The 22264-nt window shown below is 43.5% G+C and overlaps 1 protein-coding gene across 2 annotated transcripts in view; it reads right to left on the bottom strand.

The window, feature by feature from the left end:
• The window catches only part of znf512b (zinc finger protein 512B), a 166346-nt gene extending 148228 nt beyond the window's left edge, over positions 1–18118 (bottom strand). For both annotated transcript variants that reach the window (XM_060937895.1, XM_060937896.1), the window contains exon 1: positions 17852–18118. In XM_060937895.1, the coding sequence (XP_060793878.1) occupies positions 17852–18068 (217 nt within the window). In that variant the 5' untranslated portion in view covers positions 18069–18118. The remainder of the gene's footprint in view (positions 1–17851) is intronic.
• Positions 18119–22264: the final 4146 nt, after the last annotated feature.

The following is a 22264-nucleotide window of genomic DNA, read 5'->3' as shown; positions in this document are numbered from 1 at the left end:
GGAGTGGCTGACCAACAAAGATCACTCCAAGAGCAAGGCATGTAATAGTCGGAGAGGTCACAAAGGACCCCAGGGTAACTTCTAAGCAACTGAAGGCCTCTCTCACATTGGCTAATGTTCATGAGTCCACCATCAGGAGAACACTGAACAACAATGGTGTGCATGGCAGGGTTGCAAGGAGAAAGCCACTGCTCTCCAAAAAGAACATTGCTGCTCATCTGCAGTTTGCTAAAGATCACGTGGACAAGGCAGAAGGCTATTGGAAAAATGTTTTGTGGACAGATGAGACCAAAATAGAACTTTTTGGTTTAAATGAGAAGCATTATGTTTGGAGAAAGGAAAACACTGCATTCCAGCATAAGAACCTTATCCCATCTGTGAAACATGGTGGTGGTATCATGGTTTGGGCCTGTTTTGCTGCATCTGGGCCAGGACGGCTTGCCATCATTGATGGAACAATGAATTCTGAATTATACCAGCGAATTCTAAAGGAAAATGTCAGAACATCTGTCCATGAACTGAATCTCAAGAGAAGGTGGGTCATGCAGCAAGACAACGACCCTAAGCACACAAGTCGGTCTAAGAAAGAATAATTAAAGAAGAATAAAGTTAATGTTTTGGAATGGCCAAGTAAAAGTCCTGACCTTAATCCAATCGAAATGTTGTGGAAGGACCTGAAGCGAGCAGTTCATGTGAGGAAACCCACCAACATCCCAGAGTTGAAGCTGTTCTGTATGGAAGAATGGGCTAAAATTCCTCCAAGCCGGTGTGCAGGACTGATCAACAGTTACCAGAAACGTTTAGTTGCAGTTATTGCTGCACAAGGGGGTCACACCAGATACTGAAAGCAAAGGTTCACATCCTTTTGCCACTCACAGATATGTAATATTGGATCATTTTCCTCAATAAATAAATGACCAAGTATAATATTTTTGTCTCATTTGTTTAACTGGGTTCTCTTTATCTACTTTTAGGACTTGGGTGAAAATCTGATGATGTTTTAGCTCATATTTATGCAGAAATATAGAAAATTCTAAAGGGTTCACAAACTTTCAAGCACCACTGTATTGTTTCAGATAGCGAATATATCTACACTGATCAATCTAAAGCAAATGTTTGTAGGTGCAGTACAACTCATTTAAAGATAAGAAATACTTCTTTATTTACTTCTGATGGTGCGAGCAGCAGTGTTCATTTGATGTCACTCTGTAAACGTGGAAGGAAGTCGTAGCTGAGAAGACTACCTCGAGCTGACAAATAGGAATTTAAAGTTGAGTGGGTGTTTTCTTTGGCTTTTACTGGTTGGAGTTTGGGAATTACAAGCTGCAACCTCAAGTTGAATGCAACCTGAAAATGTTACCTGAAACATTTCCTAGTCGTGTTGCATATGTCAAGAAGAGCCACGGGTCTATGTATTTCTGGGTCAGTTCAGCAACATGGAAACAAGGCTGGAGTGGAGGATAAATGAACATAAACGGCATTTATGACCTGCTACATTTCTGAAATAGTGTTTATTCGCCTTTAAATAGAGTTACACAGCGTTAAAATTTGCTAATATTAGAGTTTCATATTGTCACATTATCTCTCTGCATAAGTCTCTCATGTGCAGAAACCACTGCGGTTACACCCACTGAGCAGCAGCGTTAGCATTACCGTTAGCGTTCAGCTCGAATTATATGAAAACACAAAAAACTAGATAGAACTCGACGCCAACGGCATCGATGGGGATGCCTCCGCCTGATAGACTACACGCCTTATTAAGTTGTGATTTGGGGATGGACATTTGACCTCACAGTAATCTTGACCTGTGACCTTTTAACCTCAAAATCTAATCAGTTGATGTTTGTCCCCAAATGCACAAATGGTGAAAGTTTGGTGAAATTCCTTTCATTTGCCTTGGAGATATTGTGTTCACAAGGCTTTCGGACAGACAGTTGACCTCACAGTGACCTTGACCTTAGACCTTTTGATCTCAAAATCTAATCATTTCATGTTTGTCCCAAAGTGCACAAATGGTGAAAGTTTGGTGAAATTCCTTTCATTAGTCTTTGAGATATGGCGTTCACAAGGTTTGGGGATGGACATTTGACCTCACAGTAATCTTGACCTGTGACCTTTTAACCTCAAAATCTAATCATTTCATGTTTGTCCCAAAGTGCACAAATGGTGAAAGTTTGGTGAAATTCCTTTCATTAGCCTTTGAAATATCGTGTTCACAAGGTTTTGGGACGGACGCACGGACAGACGGACAACCTGAAAACAGAATGCCTCCTGCACCTTAAGGTGGCGGAGGCATAAAAATATCTACAACAATATATTTAATGTATTTATATTTGAGGCCAATATCAAAATTCTGTGAACCTCTACCATTGGTGTGTGTGCTCCATTATTGTGGTTTTCGTGTTGCTGAACTGACCCAGAAGTACACTGACCTACATGAAAAAGTTTTCCAATATCTAGCAAAACTTTTGCAATATCTCAGAAAAGTACATCTTGTTTATTTATTTATTTTTTCTCCATGTCCCTTCTGGGGCTCAGTAAAACTAAAAAGAATTTAAAAAAACGTAATTGAGAATTGTTCATAAGTTTGAAAAAAAAGAGATTTTTAGCAAGGAAAGGTGGGCGCTCAAGGAGTATCTGAGCCAGTGGGAGCTGCTGGTTTTTAAAACAGGGGAAGCCCATTTTACACATTCATCGTAAAACCTGTAGGCCGGATATCAAAGCATAGAAAGGTGTGCTCCATTAGCATAGTGAACTAGACAACCCTACCTAGTGGCAGAAAGTATTTTTGCTTGTACATTTCATGTTATAGTCTGGCTTGCCAGGCTAGTGCCTCATATCCTTAATCAAAAATATCAAACATCCAAAAATCACTGGCTATTCAACGAAGAGCCTTGAACATCATACCCTGATATGCAACACAGAGTCTTTAACACAACACCCAGCTGTGCAACACATCCTTGAACATCTTCTGCAACACAGTCTGGAAATTCATAACCAGGTAGGCTATGCAACACACAGAACCTTGAATATTATACCCAGGTATAACCTATAACACAGAGCCCACCATTCTCTTAACATTACTGAACAATATACACACTTCACATTCATGAACATGAACACTATTTATACACAAATTCTGCCCTCCGCTCCTTTTCCAGAAAATGGTCTGTGACCCTGTCATACCAGCTGGTTGTGCTTTCCAGAGACTTCACCAATTTCTGTTAGCAGCTAGCACTGCAGATCCCAATAAGGCTCAAGCTAGCCTACAACCAGATTGAACTACAAATGAAATAAACGAGTGAATTCACGAATGATCAAACTGATAGAATGGATGAAAGTTAACAGAGCACAACGAGTAATATTTACATTTATTTACAGAGTAATGTATAGAGACATCAATGAGAAGAAACGTTTATATGAAAAGAAATTCGCACAGCACTTTGGCACACGACTGCACTTTCTCGACATCCGCTAGGGACTGACTGATCATACTTCCATGTTCCTCGCCGAAGTACCGCCCTCCTCATGTCTTTCAAACACTACCTTCAATAATCCTTTATCAGCCCGGCTTCTTGTCCCTCCCACTGTCTCGTTTAGTCCCAGAGAAGCCCGGCTTCCCTGGAAGTGACGATTTTGTTGATTTTAACCAATAACAACTAGCCGAAATTGGCTGTTCAGAGCCGTCTCGTAGACTGCAACGGATACCCGGCTGCCAGTCAGTGTTGCCAGATACTGCTGACGTTTTCCATCCCAAAATATGTTCAAAACCCGCCAAAATGCACTTAAAACCGCCCAATCTGGCAACACTGCTGCCAGTCCATAGAGCCCATTGAAATAAGAAAGGTTACAGCCTGGCAGCAAAGGTGATTCTCGTAGCGAACTGCAAGTTCGTCAGACATCACTCAAATAAGTTACAGGATAGTTACGAACATAAATACAATCTTGGGCATATATTATGTTATGCAAGTTATTGTTTTAATGAGAATTCAACGTCGTAGACGCCGCAGTTTGGGGAGAGAATTTTAGGGGAAGCTCGGCTTCCCTTGTTGTCTCTGAGAAATCGCCCCTGATCTGAGCATCAGTCAAGTCATTCTTCTTCTTCTTCTTCTTGTGTTTGATATTTATGACAAGCGTTCATAACCTTCCATATACGTATACCTGCCATGGATTGTGACACTAATGTCAAGTCTAGGCTTGAACTCCAATCAATCCTTGTGAAATTCCCATCATTTAGACATACCAGTCTCAGGGAGTCCATCAATTCCTCCATTGTCATCCCATGCCTATCTGTTCTATTCCTTCCTCAAAGAGTACTGCGGGCATTAAAATCCCCACACCAAGCGACCCTTTTGCTATCTGGACCCTTTATTGTCTCTAGTACTTCCAATTTCAACCTCTGACATGGGTTAAAGCAATTTACGATAATAAAATTCCCCTACCCTAGCCAAACTTCAACAGCTACATACTCCAGATATTTCCCTCTTTCTATTACTTTAAAATATCTTACATCCTGCACCATTACCCCCTTCCTTATCCCTTCTTATACACACACATATCCTTGAATCGAAAAATCTAAACTAGGTTTAAGCCACGTCTCCTCTACACATATTATATCAGGTTTGCCTTCTAATCCCTCAAGAAATCTTTTAAATTCTTGGCTGTTTGACAACAGTCTCCTTGAATTCCACTGAAGACCTAGCATGGGTGAAACTAATCCTCTGCACGTGGTTCCTTGTTTATCTGTCCCTGTTTTGAGCTATTCAAAAGACTGAATCATGATGTCAATCTTCTCAGATCTCCCTCTTTCTTTATGCTCCCTCTGAACCAGCTTTACTGTTTCTGCATAAGATATATCCGCGCTCATTCTTAATTTCTGCACTTCCACAACCTTCTTTCTCACTTTATGGTTACCTCCACATTTTCCGCATGTTTGTTTCCCTTTACATCCTACTGCAATATGTCCATAGTTTTTAGCATTTAAAGCATCTTAAAGGCAGTGGGACATACACTCTTACATTTAACAGTTATTCCACAAAATCGAGTCGTACATGAGCTGATAACCGACAAGCCGCATAGCACCGAGTTGGCTATAAGCCGTGTACGACAAGACTGAGAGGAATAACTGTTTTATTCTATCCACATTCACTGGATTTTGAGAAACAGAGCATTTTTATTTTTATTTTTTGAAAATTCGATAAATAAAAACTTTATACAAAACGTCCAACAAAATAATTTCCGCTTAGAATGTAAACAAACGGGCGAAATGACTGTAGCAATTTGTGAAAAATGCTATAATAATAATTCTTGAAAAATTTTAAAAAGATATGTTCGTACCATCGAATACTTTTATTCCATATTTTGTTGCTTTTTTGTATTTTTGGGGCTTTTGTTTTGAAGCAGAGTTTTTATTTCGTCCTCAGGCCATTATTAAAAAATGTTCTGTTTCCGGTCCACCGGCCGGGTGAGTGCCATTTGTGCGGTTGAAATTTTTTTTTAACGCCGGTTTTTCGACATTTTTTTCGGGTTCGTAAATCTAAACTCGAACTTGACATTTCCGCATTCCCAGGGCTTTCCACTAAGGCTCATACTAGCCAGCCATGACAAATAAGTGCCAGCCGGGGGGGAGTAAACACAAAATAAACTCCTGTGCACGCAGTTCCCAGGATTAAATGTATTTTCCACAGACCATTTATTTATTCACTTTACTCAAATACAAAGTAAAATGGCAGTAAATCTTCTTTCTTTTCTTGCGTATTGCATCATGAGGCGTTCCTGGCTTGTAAATCTCTTATTTTCGGTGCATGACACATTCACGCAGCTGAGCATGCTATGAATTAACAACGACAACGGTCTGCAGTGGGGCTACACAAACGCTCAGCGAACATTTCTCCATTTCTGTATGAAAATACCCTCCAACGACTCAGTTTGGTTTCATTTACAACCAACGGTGTCTTTTGATGCCAGCACGTAATTGAACGAGAGAAGACTGGTTTACCGGAGACAAAATAAGCGTTATCTCTGCTTCTGTTCCCTCCGACACACTACTGCCTCCGCCGAGTGCACGCGCACACACCGCATGTCGGGGCCGCGGATGAGTTACTCTCCCTTGATCAATGAAGTCGGCGGGGAATTTGTGGTTATTATCGGTACAAACAGCGCGAATCACAACTTAAATGAGTGCGGTTCAGTTTGACATTATTGTCAGTCCGTTAGATAAACATTTAACTTTATTAAAATCGAAAATTAATATTTAGAGCCTGTGGGCTACAAAATTAGTCGTCATTAAAGTAGCCGGCTGGACTTAATTGTGTAGTCGGCTGTATGACCGGCAGCCAGCGCTTGTGGAAACCCCTGCATTCCGCGCAGAATATAGAATTGAATCAGCTCTGCGCATGCGCCGTGCGGCACAAAAAAACCGGCAGCCACCATGAAGGAAGGAGATCCGGAGTTTTCAAACATTTGCTTAAGTGTGAAATCGCAAAATGGTATTCTAGCAAACAACAAAATAGTAAAGATTCAGAAAAACAAATCATTCAGTGATCATTTTAATAGTGTAATTTCATCCGAACTAGGCCTAACGGTCGATTTAGAACTACAAAAAGTCCGTGTGTCGGACAGTTTAAGTACCTTTGTAAAAATTTTGCAAATGTTGCAGTCAGCATTTAAAATGCTAACTTAAAGTTTTTGTACAAGTTTCAGTTGATTAAACGGTCATATTTTATTAAATGTGTCTGCTTTTGTAATAAAAAAGTACTGAAAGAAAAAGCAAACACAGCATTGCGATTTCTTATCCATCCATATAAAAAAAAAAAATCCCTCCCTCCCGAATGAAAATTTTTTTCCTCACCCGGTGGACAGGAAACGGATTTTTTTTAAGGATGGCCTCGGTTGGTTTAGCAACACGCTCCGCCATTTTGTTTTTCTCTACTCACGGTATATGAGCTGGTAGCCTAGTAGTAGAGGAGCCAATCAGAGCACACGATTGCTCATATCCAGTGAATGTGGATAGAATAATATAACATGTATCCTACTTTCACTTTTTCCTGCAGCACCCTCTCTTGGAAATCCAACAGCACTGATAGCCTAATAAACCCTCTCTCCTCCCCTTTTTACTTGCAGATATTTAATGCCAATGACTTTTCCACCTCTTATGCTTGCCCTCAAATCCTCCAACTTTTCCTCCACTGGGATTCCAGATATTCACAAAGGGCCCATCGCCTGTTTTCTTGGCATTCTCCACCATTTTGTTGCAAACTTTCATTAACTTCATTGCTTCCTCTCTCTGCTTCCCATCCTTACACTTGATTAGCACGCCGCCATCACTCAACACTTTTGCCATCACAAGTTTGCCAATTTTCTCCTTCAGCCCATGAGTTAGTGCTACTGGACTGACCTACCGATATCGCTTCCTTCCTTGAACCTTAAAATTAGTTTAAACCCTGCATTCTTTTCAACTCTTCTCCACACAGCCCTACCTCCCTCTTTCCCATCTGAACAGTAACCACTGACACGACTATGCGTCCTAACTTGTTTCTTTTTCCGTACTTAATTCCATTTATTTACATCCATATCCCCATTCCCACCCTCCGCATCACTATTCCCCGCCATCCTTAGTCCAGTCATAGATCAGATTATGCCCAACCACAAGCGTTCCACATCAGTCAAGTCAAGGCTATACCTTACAATCACCAGCAAATACAGGGGGCACAAGATTAGTCTGGTGAGTGACTTTTCAGTGCGGCTGAGTTCTACTCACCGATGTGGACTGAAGGAGGCTGTGCTTTGCGGTTCCCCATTACGGCTTGTGCTGGTTTGTGGAGGGACAGGTGCTTTGTTATACCAGGAAAGACAGTGCAGAGTGAATGTAGCTACTAGAGCAGTGTGTGTATAAGTAGTAGAAGGAACATGTATTGAGCCAACAGCCTAGTTCCAGTGACTAAAAAGTTTAGTTTGCAAGTCATGGAGACAGTCATAATATAGCCAGTTCAGCTTTTAGGTCTCGAATTTATGCATGTGGACCTACAGCAGCCTGCTGCATTTTCTACATTTAGAAAATAAATGTGCAAGTCAGAGAAATCAGTCCGTACACGGTCAGAAATAAGGGTACAGGAGGAGTCCATTTCTGTCCCCCAGGGCACAACCAACACTAATGTACCCTCTCGGGATCATTATTGGATCTCAAGGTAGCTATGTGTACCTTTGTAGGCTCAAAAAGGTACCTGTATGTTCCCAAACAGTGTATAAAGGATACAACTAAGTACCTTAGAGAGTACTGCCCCAGTGACAAGCCAAGCTCCCTAAAGAGACAATAATGTACTTTATTTTCTGAGAGTCTAAGGCTACATCCACACGACAACGGCAACGAGATTTTTTTTTTTTAAATATCGCGTCTACATGGGCAACGGATCAGTAAAATATCAGGTACATATGGCAATGCAACGCTTGCTGAAAACGATGCAATACACATGCCACACCTCTACGTGCGCTGTAAGACGGTCCCATCGGAGACACCAGAACAATAGAAGAAGTAGATGCATGCGCATAAACCCCTTCTTCTGTAGCATCAGCCACATAAAGTTTTGATTATTAATCAGTAGTGTAAAACGAAAGACGTGGAAAGAGGAATGAACGGGGGTAGATGGAAGCTGGTACGCCAACATTCTGATATCCTCCAGAATTCTTTAATGGTCCGGAATAAATTGAATGCTACACGTTGATGGATTACTTTGTTCTTCTACGCCCTTTTTGAGGAATGTATTGTCGGACTTAAACCAACATCTGAAGAGGTGAGATCGCTCCTTTTTTTTTTCCTATTTTTGCTGGCGGGATCGTTTTTGTTTTTGGAAAGCGCACGGGCGGTGCGCGGTTTGGTTATACTCAGTACTTCCGCAGTGTTTGGACTAAAGACTCTACCCTAAGGGCTATTCTCTCACTCTCTCTCTCTCTCTCTCTCTCACTTTGCACCATTACACAATAAATATTCAGAGTGAAAATATTTTGTAAGCGCGTTTCATGAACCAAGTTATAGGATTTGTTGACAACTCGCATCGAGTTCGTGACACTTCTACCTGGCATGAAGCACTGACAGTCATGTGGTTGTGACGTCATCGTAAACAAATCCGTTCTACTCATCCAGACAACTTCGCAATGGCGCCGTTGCCAGATTTTTCCACTCTGGAACCCGTTCTCAAAAGATTTCGTTTCGGGGCACCCAAAAAGCTGGTACCGTGTGGACGCCAGGCCGAAACGATAAACAATTTTATCAGATTCACCTGAATCCGTTGCCGTGTGGACAGGGCCTGAGTCTGGATGTGTAGCCATTTTGCATGTAAAACACTTTTGCTGTTATGGGTTGTTAATGGACGCTTACTAAAGCAAAGTAAATTACACGCTGCAATCAGTAAGCTCAGCTACTTTCAACAGCTGGCATATAAATGAAAAGCCCAAAATCAATAACTGTGAACAGCATTAATATAGATCAGAATAAAGTACTGCACTTCAGCAAAAACCTAGAGATTTAACAAAAATGAAATTACCACCAGTTACATTAGCAGAGAAAACCCCACAATACAGTACGAAAATGCAGTGGTAAATATCACAAATTCTTTATTTACGACACAATATTCTTTAGCACCTACAGTTTACGATGACCTGGATGACTGAAAACCTTCACAGACAATCGTAATGACACATGATTATATCGCAAGTACCGTTTTTAACCATTTTATCCCTGTGAGTCCTGCACTCTGTACTGCGCTGTTCAGTTCACCTGATAATCCATAAAGAAAATTCAGTTTAACCGCCAGTCCGGCGCTATTCATTTACTCCACAAGATCGACCAAGAATTTTGCTCGCTCACAATTGCCACCCAAGGTCTATTCCATTTGCTCAGATGTCCATTTCCAAGTTTGCATTTTAACCACAAATCTGGTGAGAAGTTCAGTTTACCCACAAATGCATTCAAGTGATCAGTCCAGTCCTCAGTCTGATGCTTTACATAAAAATCATCTCATCTCATCATCTCATTATCTCTAGCCGCTTTATCCTTCTACAGGGTCGCAGGCAAGCTGGAGCCTATCCCAGCTGACTACGGGCGAAAGGCGGGGTACACCCTGGACAAGTCGCCAGGTCATCACAGGGCTGACACATAGACACAGACAACCATTCACACTCACATTCACACCTACGGTCAATTTAGAGTCACCAGTTAACCTAACCTGCATGTCTTTGGACTGTGGGGGAAACCGGAGTACCCGGAGGAAACCCACGCGGACACGGGGAGAACATGCAAACTCCACACAGAAAGGCCCTCGCCGGCCCCGGGGCTCGAACCCAGGACCTTCTTGCTGTGAGGCGACAGCGCTAACCACTACACCACCGTGCCGCCCACATAAAAATCAAGTCAATAAAAAACAAAAAGTTTGCTCCTGCGTGGGTCCGATTCCATTTTGGCTCATAAAAGTTAAGGTGCCATTTTTAATGCGCTAGATAAAACATATCCAGCAACACTCAACCACCATACATAGTTCAGGCAGACAAGCTAAGGGCCATCAATAGCAGGGAGCCAGTGGTGATGTGGCAGATTGGACAATTTAAAGAATCTGGGCCCCTTTTCTAATGCTACAAATGAGACTCGTCCACAAATGTCTGGGCGCCAACTGCAATGCGGCTTTAGTGCTAAACACGATTAAACCTGGATAGTGTCAGGCCTTGGGGGCTGAGTTAAGTACATAGCACGTAGTGAACAACAAGAAGCTGGGCACACTTGGCGCTTGGCAGTATTGAAAATGGTTCATTCATTAGCTACGTTGACCAGGTCTCATGGCTTCTAATGTTCCCTTCATACATAAATAAGAAACTGTACTGAGGCTCCAGCGTGCATTACTGATTAGACATGTCATGCGTTACTGATTAGATATATCGTGTGACCAGAAATCACGATACATATTTATGATGATCTGAACTGATAAAATTAAAAATCAATAGCAATTATTACCAGGCTGCGTAATCTCTTAGATTTTCCTAGTTGCAATTGTGTTGTTTAGACAGCAGAGGGCGCCCTAACGTAAAATAGTGGGAATACATATGACTTCTCCCTAGGCAGAAGTAATACAGCTCTAATGCCTAAAAACATACAAAAAAACAGATCTAAAATGGGCAAGAGCAAATAGATTTCACAAAAAATCAGAACTATCTTTTTACAGTCTGCTGAAAGCTTAAAAAAAGGGAAGAAAAGGGGGTAGTTGTTTTCTGTTTCAGCTGACTACAGCCTTCACAAATGTTAAGAAATAGTTATTAAGAAAAGGCCTATTTGTTATTAACGCTTTCACTTTAACAAGAGTGCCCTGAGAGCACAATATCCCCTGCTGGCAACTATATCTATGCTATAAGTGCTTAATACACCCTCATGAAATTGTCAAAGTACAAGTTTGGTAATGAAGGGCCATAACTCTGGTAAAATGCAACTGAAATGAACGAAATTGTAATTATGTGTATTACCGACATATAACAAAGAATCCTGTCAAGTTTTGTGAAATTTCTCCAAAAATTGTGAGAGGAGTTGATTTCAGAAGGTGAGTACCCTTCCCGGGATGGACGGACGGACAGGCAGACAGACGGACAGATGAACGGACGGACAGACATCACCATGACATAATCCCCCTTCGGGCCTTTCGGCCAGCGGAGGATAAGATAATAAAAGGGATCTTTTAGTTAATTGACCATTATATTGTACTCTGACCTTTTCAAATGTGGGTAAATAATTATTACTGGTTATTAAGAAAATGAAACAAAAGGGGTTTTTTTATTTAAGAAAAATTTATATTTGAGTTGATAAAGAATAGGAAGATAAATGGTGCATTTTTTTGGTAATAAAATTTTCTTTGTTTTTTTTTTTCAAAAATACTGTAGGAAAATCTAATCATGAAACCAATATCGGAAATCAAATGGCATCATGAATTGGGTGAATCATGCCTATTAGTGAGAAATAAAATATAATATTTGGGCGGCACAGTGGTGTAGTGGTTAGCACGGTCGCCTCACAGCAAGAAGGTTCTGGGTTCGAACCCAGCAGCTAGCGAGGGCCTTTCTGTGTGGAGTTTGCGTGGGTTTCCTCCGGGTGCTCCGGTTTCCCCCACAATCCAAAGACATGCAGGTTAGGTTAATATGGGACGGCCTTGGGCTGGGGTGCCCTTGAGCGGGGCTCCAAACTGCTACCTGGGTGCTGTTAGCATGGCTGCCCACTGCTCTGGGTATGTGTGTGTGCTCATTGTGCATGTGTGTGTTCACTGCTTCAGATGGGTTAAATGCAGAGAGGAAATTTCACAAGTGTGTGATGACTAAAGTTTTTCTTTCTTTCTTTTCTTTAATAATATCCCGCCATGTCATCGTTTGCAGGTGGCTTCAAACGCAATACATTACATACGGGACATAAGCACTTCTTAGGGTGGCAATAGAGCTGCTTTTTAACCACAAATTCCCTTAGACAGTTGTTTGCCTTGTGAACGTAATTGTTCACATGCTTTCCTATGTGCTACACGTGTTACTGGAGGGCACATGAGAGAAATCACACTGTCTGGATTTGCATGATATAAACAATAAACATGGGCGATACTCAGGGCCGCTGACAGCTTTGGCTGGGCCCGGGACAAAATGCTCTGAATGGGCCCCCCCGGGCCAACCCACACACACACCCACCTCTCTTATCCCAGTCTCTACTCACTCCCTCACTCCAACCCTTAAATGACAGGTATTCAAAAACCATTCAACCGGTCAACAACCATTTCATTTTAGCATTTCAACATTTTTACAGTTTTAACATTTTAACAAAAAAAAGCCCAAAACCAGCAACCTCACACACATTGTGATCCTGTGAAGTAATCCCCAATTTCACTGAATCTTTCCCCCCTGTACTGTAACGGAATAAGCGGTTACTGTTATTTTGTATCCTTTAACCGAACGCCATTAAATGTATTCCGTTACGCCCCAAGCCTGCATGCGACAGCCCCCACAATGCCTTCCTAAACTCGTGGATAGTCTACTATAATCACGCGATTGGGGTGCTCTTGAAGGAGCAGCGATGGACGGGGGATTTCGGGCAGGGCTGGGGGCGAACATAGTATACTGTGCGTGCGTACTGTCCAGTGTGAAAAGGAGAGAAGAACACACCGCTCGAGAAACAGCGGGATATGATTGCGGGCTAATGTGAATATTCTTAGCTTCAATCAGATATGAAACACAGTGTTATTAAGCCGTTGTGGTTATGAAATGATTCAATGCCCTGTGCGTTTGATATGGTGTTCAGTGTGACTTGCTCTCCCCTCGTTTGTAACATGAATTGCGTGCCGCGCGTGCCTTGGTTGGGGTTACTTTACGGGGCTGGAAAAAGTTGGCTTACCTGGCTCAGCTGCCCCACTGCCTTTGCTAGTACCTGCTGCATCATCCGAATCTTTTTTAAAATATTTATACAGTGAGCCCCTGAGTCTCTTGGTTTCTTCCTCTCTTTTTCTCTTTTCTTTGCTCCTGACTTGTGCATGTTGGCAAATGGCACACACGCTGATTGTCTAAGCGCTATGATCGAACGATGTCGTTTTTTTCCCCTTAATCAAAGAGTCAGACCAAACCATTTTTGCATTAGGGGTGGTAGGGGGTTCTTGACGCCTTTTTCAAAGACAATAAAGGCAAAAGATCTAGAAATCATTTATTGAATGCAAATATAGCACATTTCTCCCCCAAATCAACACATTTTGAAATGAAATAAAATAATTTAATCGCAACTTCATGAGAGCCCAGTTCTGGGCCCTCCCCATTCCTGGGCCCGGGACAACATACCCGTTTGTCCCCCCCTGTCGGCGGGCCTGGCGATACTCAAGGAGGTTAGTATTTGGTTACACTGCTTGTACACTGCCCCTACCATTCATGCCGTGTATTGCATCTTGCGGTCGCTTAACATTAATTTTTGAGGACGTGTACAACCAACACACCAAACGGATGCAGGTTACGTGAGGCAGCCATCAGCCACATGTGAACATGTAGCTAAAAGCTGATATATCTCCACCCTTAAAGGTCCACAGCAGTATTTTTGATTGTTTATACAGTGCACACACTTACGCAACCAGGTGATTGTCATTTTTTCTTTTCTTTTTTTTCAAAAGTGTTTCGATTTGTTTTTCACTTTGTTGGTTGCTACATCACATTAAAGTTGGAACAAGATATGACATAATTTACCTTTCTTTCAATTTGGAAAGTAGTTTTATCCTGGGGTGCTCCGGTTTCCCCCACAGTCCAAAGACATGCAGGTTAGGTTAACTGGTGACTCTAAATTGAGCGTAGGTGTGAATGTGAGTGTGAATGGTTGTCTGTGTCTATGTGTCAGCCCTGCGATGACCTGGCGACTTGTCCAGGGTGTACCCCGCCTTTCGCCCGTAGTCAGCTGGGATAGGCTCCAGCTTGCCTGCGACCCTGTAGAACAGGATAAAGCGGCTAGAGATAATGAGATGAGATGAGATGAGATATATATGGTATATAAAAGAGGCAGGTGGCACGGTGGTGTAGTGGTTAGCACTGTCGCCTCACAGCAAGGTCCGGGTTCGAGCCCAGCGGCCAGCGATGACCTTTCTGTGCGGAGTTTGCATGTTCTCCCCGTGTCCGCATGGGTTTCCTCCGGGTGCTCCGGTTTCCCCCACAGTCCAAAGACATGCAGGTTAGGTTAACTGGTGACTCTAAATTGACCGTAGGTGTGAATGTGAGTGTGAATGGTTGTCTGTGTCTATGTGTCAGCCCTGTGATGACCTTGCGACTTGTCCAGGGTGTACCCCGCCTCTCACCTATAGTCAGCTGGGATAGGCTCCAGCTTGCCTGCAACCCTGTAGAACAGGATAAGCGGCTACAGATAATGGATGGATGAATAATAAAAGAGCCAAAAAGTTTCCTTTTAATTACTAAGGTCAAGGTTAGGTGTCGGCATAAGATTAATTAACTACATTAATAATTGTCAATGGAAGGTCTTCAGTAGGGCAGCACGGTGGTATAGTGGTTAGCACTGTTGCCTCACAGCAAGAAGGTCCTGGGTTTGAGCCCAGTGGTCGACGAGGGCCTTTCTGTCTGGAGTTTGCATGTCCACACAGTCCAAAGACATGCAGGTTAGGTTAATTGGTGGCTGCAAATATGAGTGTCAATGGTTTGTCTCTGTGTGTCAGCCCTGCAATGACCTGTCGACTTGTCCAGGGTGTACCCCGCCTCTCACCCATAATCAGCTGGGATAGGCTCCAGCTTGCCTGCGACCCTGTACAAGATAAGCGGTTATGGATGGATGGATGGAGGTAAGACCTCCGTGTGGGTGTGCATGCATTTGTAGTTACTACATATTGAGAACCGGAACAGTGTTTTATCCCATATTTTGGGAAGTGAGGACATTTTGGCTGGTATTCACTTCAAATAGTTCTTTGGCTTTGAGGTTTGTGATGGTTAAGGTTAGTTGTGATGGTTAGTGTAAGGGGCTAGGGAATACATTATTATTGCTGCTGTGGACAAACACATCCAGGCTGGACAAACTGATCAGGCGGGCCGGCTCTGTAGTCGGCATGAAGCTGGACTCTCTGGTGACGGTGGCAGAGAAGAGGTCTATGGACAAACTATTGAACATCATGGACGATGCCAGTCACCCTCTGCACACCGTCATCAGCAACCAGAGGAGCCTGTTCAGTGACAGAATGCTCCTTTCCAAGTGCAGGACGAACAGACTTAAAAACTCCTTTGTCCATCACGCCATCAGACTGTATAACTCCTCTCTGGGGGGAGGAAGGGTAACAGGAGGACGGAGGACGAGAAGGAGCAGTAGCCTAGCCTGACAATAAGCAATACTGGACAATGTGCAATATAATTTGCATGTTCTCCCCGTGTTTGCATGGGTTTCCTCCGGGTGCTCTGGTTTCTCCCACAATCCAAACACATGCAGTTAGGTGAATGTGGGGCGGCCTTGGGCTGAAGTGCCTTTGAGCAAGGTACCTGACCCCATACTACTCCCCGGGCGCTCTGGTGTGGCTGCCCACTGCTCTGCGTGTGTGTTCACATGTGTGTTCACTGCTTCAGATGGGTTAAATGCAAAGGATGAATTTCACAGTGCTTGAAGTGTGCATGTGACAAATAAAGGTTTAAAAAATAATAATAATAATCTCATCTCATCTCATCTCTAGCCGCTTTATCCTGTTCTATAGGGTCGCAGGCAAGCTGAAGCCTATCCCAGCTGACTACGGGCGAAAGGCGGGGTACACCCTGGACAAGTCGCCAGGTCATCACAGGGCTGACACATAGACACAGACAACCATTCACACTCACATTCACACCTACGGTCAATTTAGAGTCACCAGTTAACCTAACCTGCATGTCTTTGGACTGTGGGGGAAAACGGAGCACCTGGAGGAAGCCCATGCGGACACGGGGAGAACATGCAAACTCCGCACAGAAAGGCCCTCGTCGGCCACGGGGCTCGAACCCGGACCTTCTTGCTGTGAGACGACAGCGCTAACCACTACATCACTGTGACACCCTGTATATGTAAACACTTCTCATCTCATCTCATTATCGCTAGCCACTTTATCCTGTTCTACAGCAGGGGTCTTCAATCCTATCCACAAAGGGCCAGTGTGGCTGCAGGCTTTCATTCCAACCAAGCAGGAGCTACACCTGATTTCACTTGTTTAATCATTTCACCCTCGTCTCCAGTCAACAATCAAGTGAGCCTCCAATTTGGCTGTAATGAAAGCCTGCAGCTACACCGGCCCTTTGCGGATAGGATTGAAGACCCCTGCTCTACAGGGTCGCGGGCAAGCTGGAGCCTATCCCAGCTGACTACGGGCGAAAGGCGGGGTACACCCTGGACAAGTCGCCAGGTCATCACAGACAACCATTCACACTCACGGTCAATTTAAGAGTCACCAGTTAACCTAACCTGCATGTCTTTGGACTGTGGGGGAAACCGGAGCACCCGGAGGAAACCCGTGCGGACACGCGGAGAACATGCAAACTCCACACAGAAAGGCCCTTGCCGGCCACGGGGCTCGAACCTGGACCTTCTTGCTGTGAGCTAACCACTACACCACCGTGCCACCCTGTATATGGAAATACTTAATTAAATTGAATTGAATTGAATTTATCTACAAGTTTTTTCTCTATTTTCTATTCTCTGTTTATCCTGTAATGATGCTGCTGGAATCTTACTGAGAGAACCCGCCCAAAGGGATCAATAAAGTTCTATCTAATCTAAAAAAAAAAAAAAGAAAAAAAGAAAAAACTGTCCCCACAAAGATAGAAGTGTGTGTGTGTGTGTGTGTGTGTGTGAGAGAGAGAGAGAGAGAGAGAGAGAGAGTAACTAACTAAGTAAGGGGGCGGGGGTCACGCGTTTCCTGTCTGGGTTACCATGGCAGTCGCAGATGAGTTTTCGTTGGTCTCGTGCAGCGAGCCCCGGTCCGGTACCGAGCAATAACACAAGATAACCGACCAAAACCATTATGGCCCATACTGCATTTCTTTTAACATGTAAAGTAAGAGGTTCCTGTTTTAACAGCCCCACACACACACACACTACGGCTTAAAAAGCGTATTTAAGGCGCGCGAGGCAGATGAACAGACTGGAAGGCAAACATTAGAACCGGAGACGCTTTTACAGGCAGTGAAGCAAAATGGCGAATCTGACGGATGAGTAAAGAGGGAAAGCTCGCGCTGTAGCCAAAGGCAAACATGGAAAGAGGTTGATTAGCGGTGCATGTCGGTCTGGGTGAGAGTGCTGCCGAGGGTAAAACCCTTAAAGCGATGGCACACGGTGGCCAAGGCTCCGTGCGCGCTTCCTTACCTCGGTACTGTGCCCGTTTTTCTACGGGAATTCTCTTAGTGGCCGCGGACCGACCGAGCCGCCCGCACAGCTGCTGCTGCTGCTGCTGCCTCATGCGCCTGCCCGCTCCACCTCTCACAAGTGCAGGCTGCAGAACTGAAGGGAACTTACAGATTCTCGCGTTATGATTATTCGGTCGTATTGTATCGGGAAAAATAAAAAAATCGTGTTTCTGCATAATAAAAGCCTGCTCTGAATGGAGGCGTTTGATGCGGTTCAACGTAATGCCGTCTGCTCATGACGAAGAGGGCTAGGCTAATGTGCGACCAGCTAGCTGCCTCCACCACACAGGACCGGCCAGGAGTTACTTTCAGCCAAGTCAAGTCAACTTTATTCTCAAATAATATGCTAGACATGCTCGACATACAGCACACATGAAACCTCTGACCCACGGTGCAAACAGGCAATGCAATAAATAAAAAGAGAATAACTGAAATAAACAGTAGAAACACTCTAGATAAGAAATAGACATAGACTAAACACTCACAGATATATATACATACATATATATATCTTGCAGGCAAGCTGGAGCCTATCCCAGCTGACTACGGGCGAAAGGCGGGGTACACCCTGGACAAGTCGCCAGGTCATCACAGGGCTGACACATAGACACAGACAACCATTCACACTCACATTCACACCTACGCTCAATTTAGAGTCACCAGTTAACCTAACCTGCATGTCTTTGGAGGAAACCGGAGGAAACCCACGCAGACAACATGCAAACTCCAGACAGAAAGGCCCTCGCCGGCCACGGGGCTCGAACCCGGACCTTCTTGCTGTGAGGCGACAGCGCTAACCACTACATCGCCGTGCATATGTGATGGGTTCAGACAAGCACTGGTCATATGTCACAAGGCCTTTTAATAATTTTTAAAATGTTGGGTTGGATTTTTATTTTTAAAACCATCCATTTGGCCTCCTGACCTTTTTGAGGTCAGACTGTGATCCATACAAACTAATATTCCTGATAAGGCTTCTTTTCACTAAACACCATTTTATATAGATTAATAATAATCCATAACCGCTTATCCTGGAGCCTATCCCAGCTGACTACGGGCGAAAGGTGGGGTACACCCTGGACAAGTCGCCAGGTCATCACAGGGCTGACACATAGACAACCATTCACACTCACATTCACACCTACGGTCAATTTAGAGTCACCAGTTAACCTAACCTGCATGTCTTTGGACTGTGGAGGAAACCCACGGGGAGAACATGCAAACTCCACACAGAAAGGCCCTCACCGGCCACGGGGCTCGAACCCGGACCTTCTTGCTGTGAGGCGACAGCGCTAACCACTACACCACCGTGCATATGTGATGGGTTCAGACAAGCACTGGTCATATGTCACAAGGCCTTTTACATTCACACATTATCTCTAGCCGCTTTATCCTTCTACAGGGTCGCAGGCAAGCTGGAGCCTATCCCAGCTGACTACGGGCGAAAGGCGGGGTACACCCTGGACAAGTCGCCAGGTCATCACAGGGCTGACACATAGACACAGACAACCATTCACACTCACATTCACACCTACGCTCAATTTAGAGTCACCAGTTAACCTAACCTGCATGTCTTTGGACTGTGGGGGAAACCAGAGCACCCGGAGGAAACCCACGCGGATACGGGGAGAACATGCAAACTCCACACAGAAAGGTCCTCGCTGTCCACGGGGCTTGAACCCGGACCTTCTTTCTGTGAGGTGACAGCGCTAACCACTACACCACCGTGCCGCCCCCAGCAATACCATGATTAAAATACATTTTTATAAAAAGTTTACACAAGATCAATGATGTAGTCGGGTTCTTTTTCATGAAAGACCGGATGCCAGTTAGGTAGACATGTACATAAAATAAAGTAAAAACCTATAGATATTAAAACAAGCTGTTCCTATCTTGGTATGTTAATAAAGTTTTGCTTACTGCTTTTATTTAAATGTCAAAGAAAGACATCAGATAAATGTGTTCAAGTGACTTTTTACAAAGTTGGAGTATTGACCTTAGTCGGCTACACTAATACTCAGCATACAGTGCAATATTCTGCACTCCAAGAAATAATCAGTATTTCCTGCTCACTTTTCAAATGGTTAAATTAACCTAGCATTATCACTAAACACCTGGATAATGCCTGCCTCTCTATAAATCTTTTGTCAGAGAACTCTGCCTCACTGTCAGATGTGGAGGTATTTGCCTGCGCTCTCTCCACCTCTCCTTGCGTCTGATGTAACTCACAATGCTCTTTTTTGTGACAGTTTTCCATGTGTTTCATCAGGTTTTGCCATAATACCTTACAGACTTTCGACATCTGTCACATTTTGCTCCATTGCTATTTACGAAAATGAAATGGCTCCAAACAATGCCTCGTTTCTTTTCTGCCATTGTGCGACTGACTACCTGGCAGAATCCGTTTCTCTGCATGCCTTACTACTGCTTGTCTAAAAACTATGGGGAGTGCAGTGAGATAGTGAAAGGAAAAGTAGCTCGCCTCACAGCAAGAAGGTCCGGGTTCGAGCCCCGTGGCCGGCGAGGGCCTTTCTGTGTGGAGTTTGCATGTTCTCCCCGTATCCGCGTGGGTTTCCTCCGGGTGCTCCGGTTTCCCCCACAGTCCAAAGACATGCAGGTTAGGTTAACTGGTGACTCTAAATTGACCGTAGGTGTGAATGTGAGTGTGAATGGTTGTCTGTGTCTATGTGTCAGCCCTGTGATGACCTGGCGACTTGTCCAGGGTGTACCCCGCCTTTCACCCGTAGTCAGCTGGGATAGGCTCCAGCTTGCCTGCGACCCTGTAGAAGGATAAAGCGGCTAGAGATAATGAGATGATATAGTTCACTACAAAATCACCACAAGGCACACCAGTATGTAGTGAACAGAAGCTATACCCTACATCAGTCGACTTCGACCATCATGCATTGCAGCCTGTCACATTAGTTGTAGAGTTTTATTAAAAGGTTTTATAAAAATGTTATTTTATTTTTATTTCACCATTGTGAAGAGATATGTCAATTATCCAAAAATAGCTATGTTGGTCTCCATGTTCTGGCATTTGTTTATGCGACAGAGATAATAATTATGTTGCAGCATAACATCCCTCTAGTGTCCAAAATGTATCAACAACTGTCTGGCCTTGTCCCCTTGTGAGTGTTCTATGTAGCAAACACTATGTACATTGCCCTCCACAATTATTGGCACCCCTTCTAAAGATGAATAAAAAGGGTTAGAAAAAACAATCCATCTTTTGGTGAAGTAGCTTCATCTCACACTGAAAGAAATGAGAAAAATCCAACCTTTAATTGAAATAAATTTATTCAGAGGAAAAACAAATCCCTCATCGAGAAATAATTATTTTCAACAAATACACATGTGCCACTATTATTGGCGCCCCTGGAAATTATAGTGAACATAATGTAACTGAAGTACGTTTCTCGTTTATATTGTACATTTTTGAGTTGATTGGAACTTTCAAACTGTAATCCATGACTTAACTGTGGTACAAATATGAGGTGACACAGAGGCTAAATTCATCCATCAACATGGGAGCGATAAGAGTACACACAAAGCAAATGAGGGAGAAATGTGTTGACCTTCATAAATCATGGAATGGTTATTAAAAAAAATGGATCGTTGCCTGAAAATGCCCATTTCTACTGTTCCGGCAATAATAAAAAGTAGACACCAACTGGAACTGTTACAGACTTGCCTGCTAGAGGACCAAAGTTTATTTTGCCCCATGTACAGTGAAGAGGATGGTAAGAGAGGCAAAAAAAATCCCAAGGATCACTGTTGGTGAATTATAAGAAAAAGTAAAATGTTGAGGTTTCCAAGTCTCCAAAACTTCCATCAGATGCCACCTCCATGCCAACAGATTATTTGGAAGGTCTGCCAGAAAAAAAGTGTTTTCTGTCAGTTAACCACAAAGATAAGTGCCTGAAGTTTGCAAAACACTTCTACAAATTTGACTGGAACTGTGTTCTATGGTCTAACGTTACAAAAATGGAGCTTTTTGGCAATAAACACTCAAGGTGGGTTTGGCATAAAAAGAAGGATGGCTCTAATGAAAAGAACCCGATCCTGGCTGTAAAATATCATGGAGGTTCTGTGATATTTTGGGGCTGCTTTTCCTCCAAAGACTCTGGAAACCTTGTTAGGGTACATGGCATCATGGACTCCATGAAATACCAGGACATTTTAAATCAGAATCTGGCTGCCTCTGCCAAGAAGCTAAAACTGGGTCGTCATTGGATCTTCCAGCAGGACAATGATCCGAAGCATATGTCCAAATCAACACAAAAATCATTATCTGCCCACAGAATCAGACTTCTGCCATGGCCGTCTCAGTCCCCTGACCTGAACCCCATTGAAAACCTGTGGAGTGAGC

The sequence above is a fragment of the Neoarius graeffei genome, chromosome 13 (genome assembly GCF_027579695.1).
Source record: "Neoarius graeffei isolate fNeoGra1 chromosome 13, fNeoGra1.pri, whole genome shotgun sequence".
In the NCBI taxonomy this organism is placed as follows: Eukaryota; Metazoa; Chordata; class Actinopteri; order Siluriformes; family Ariidae; genus Neoarius; species Neoarius graeffei.
Note: the sequence above shows the minus strand (reverse complement) of the source record. Positions and strands in the feature narration are given on the sequence as shown.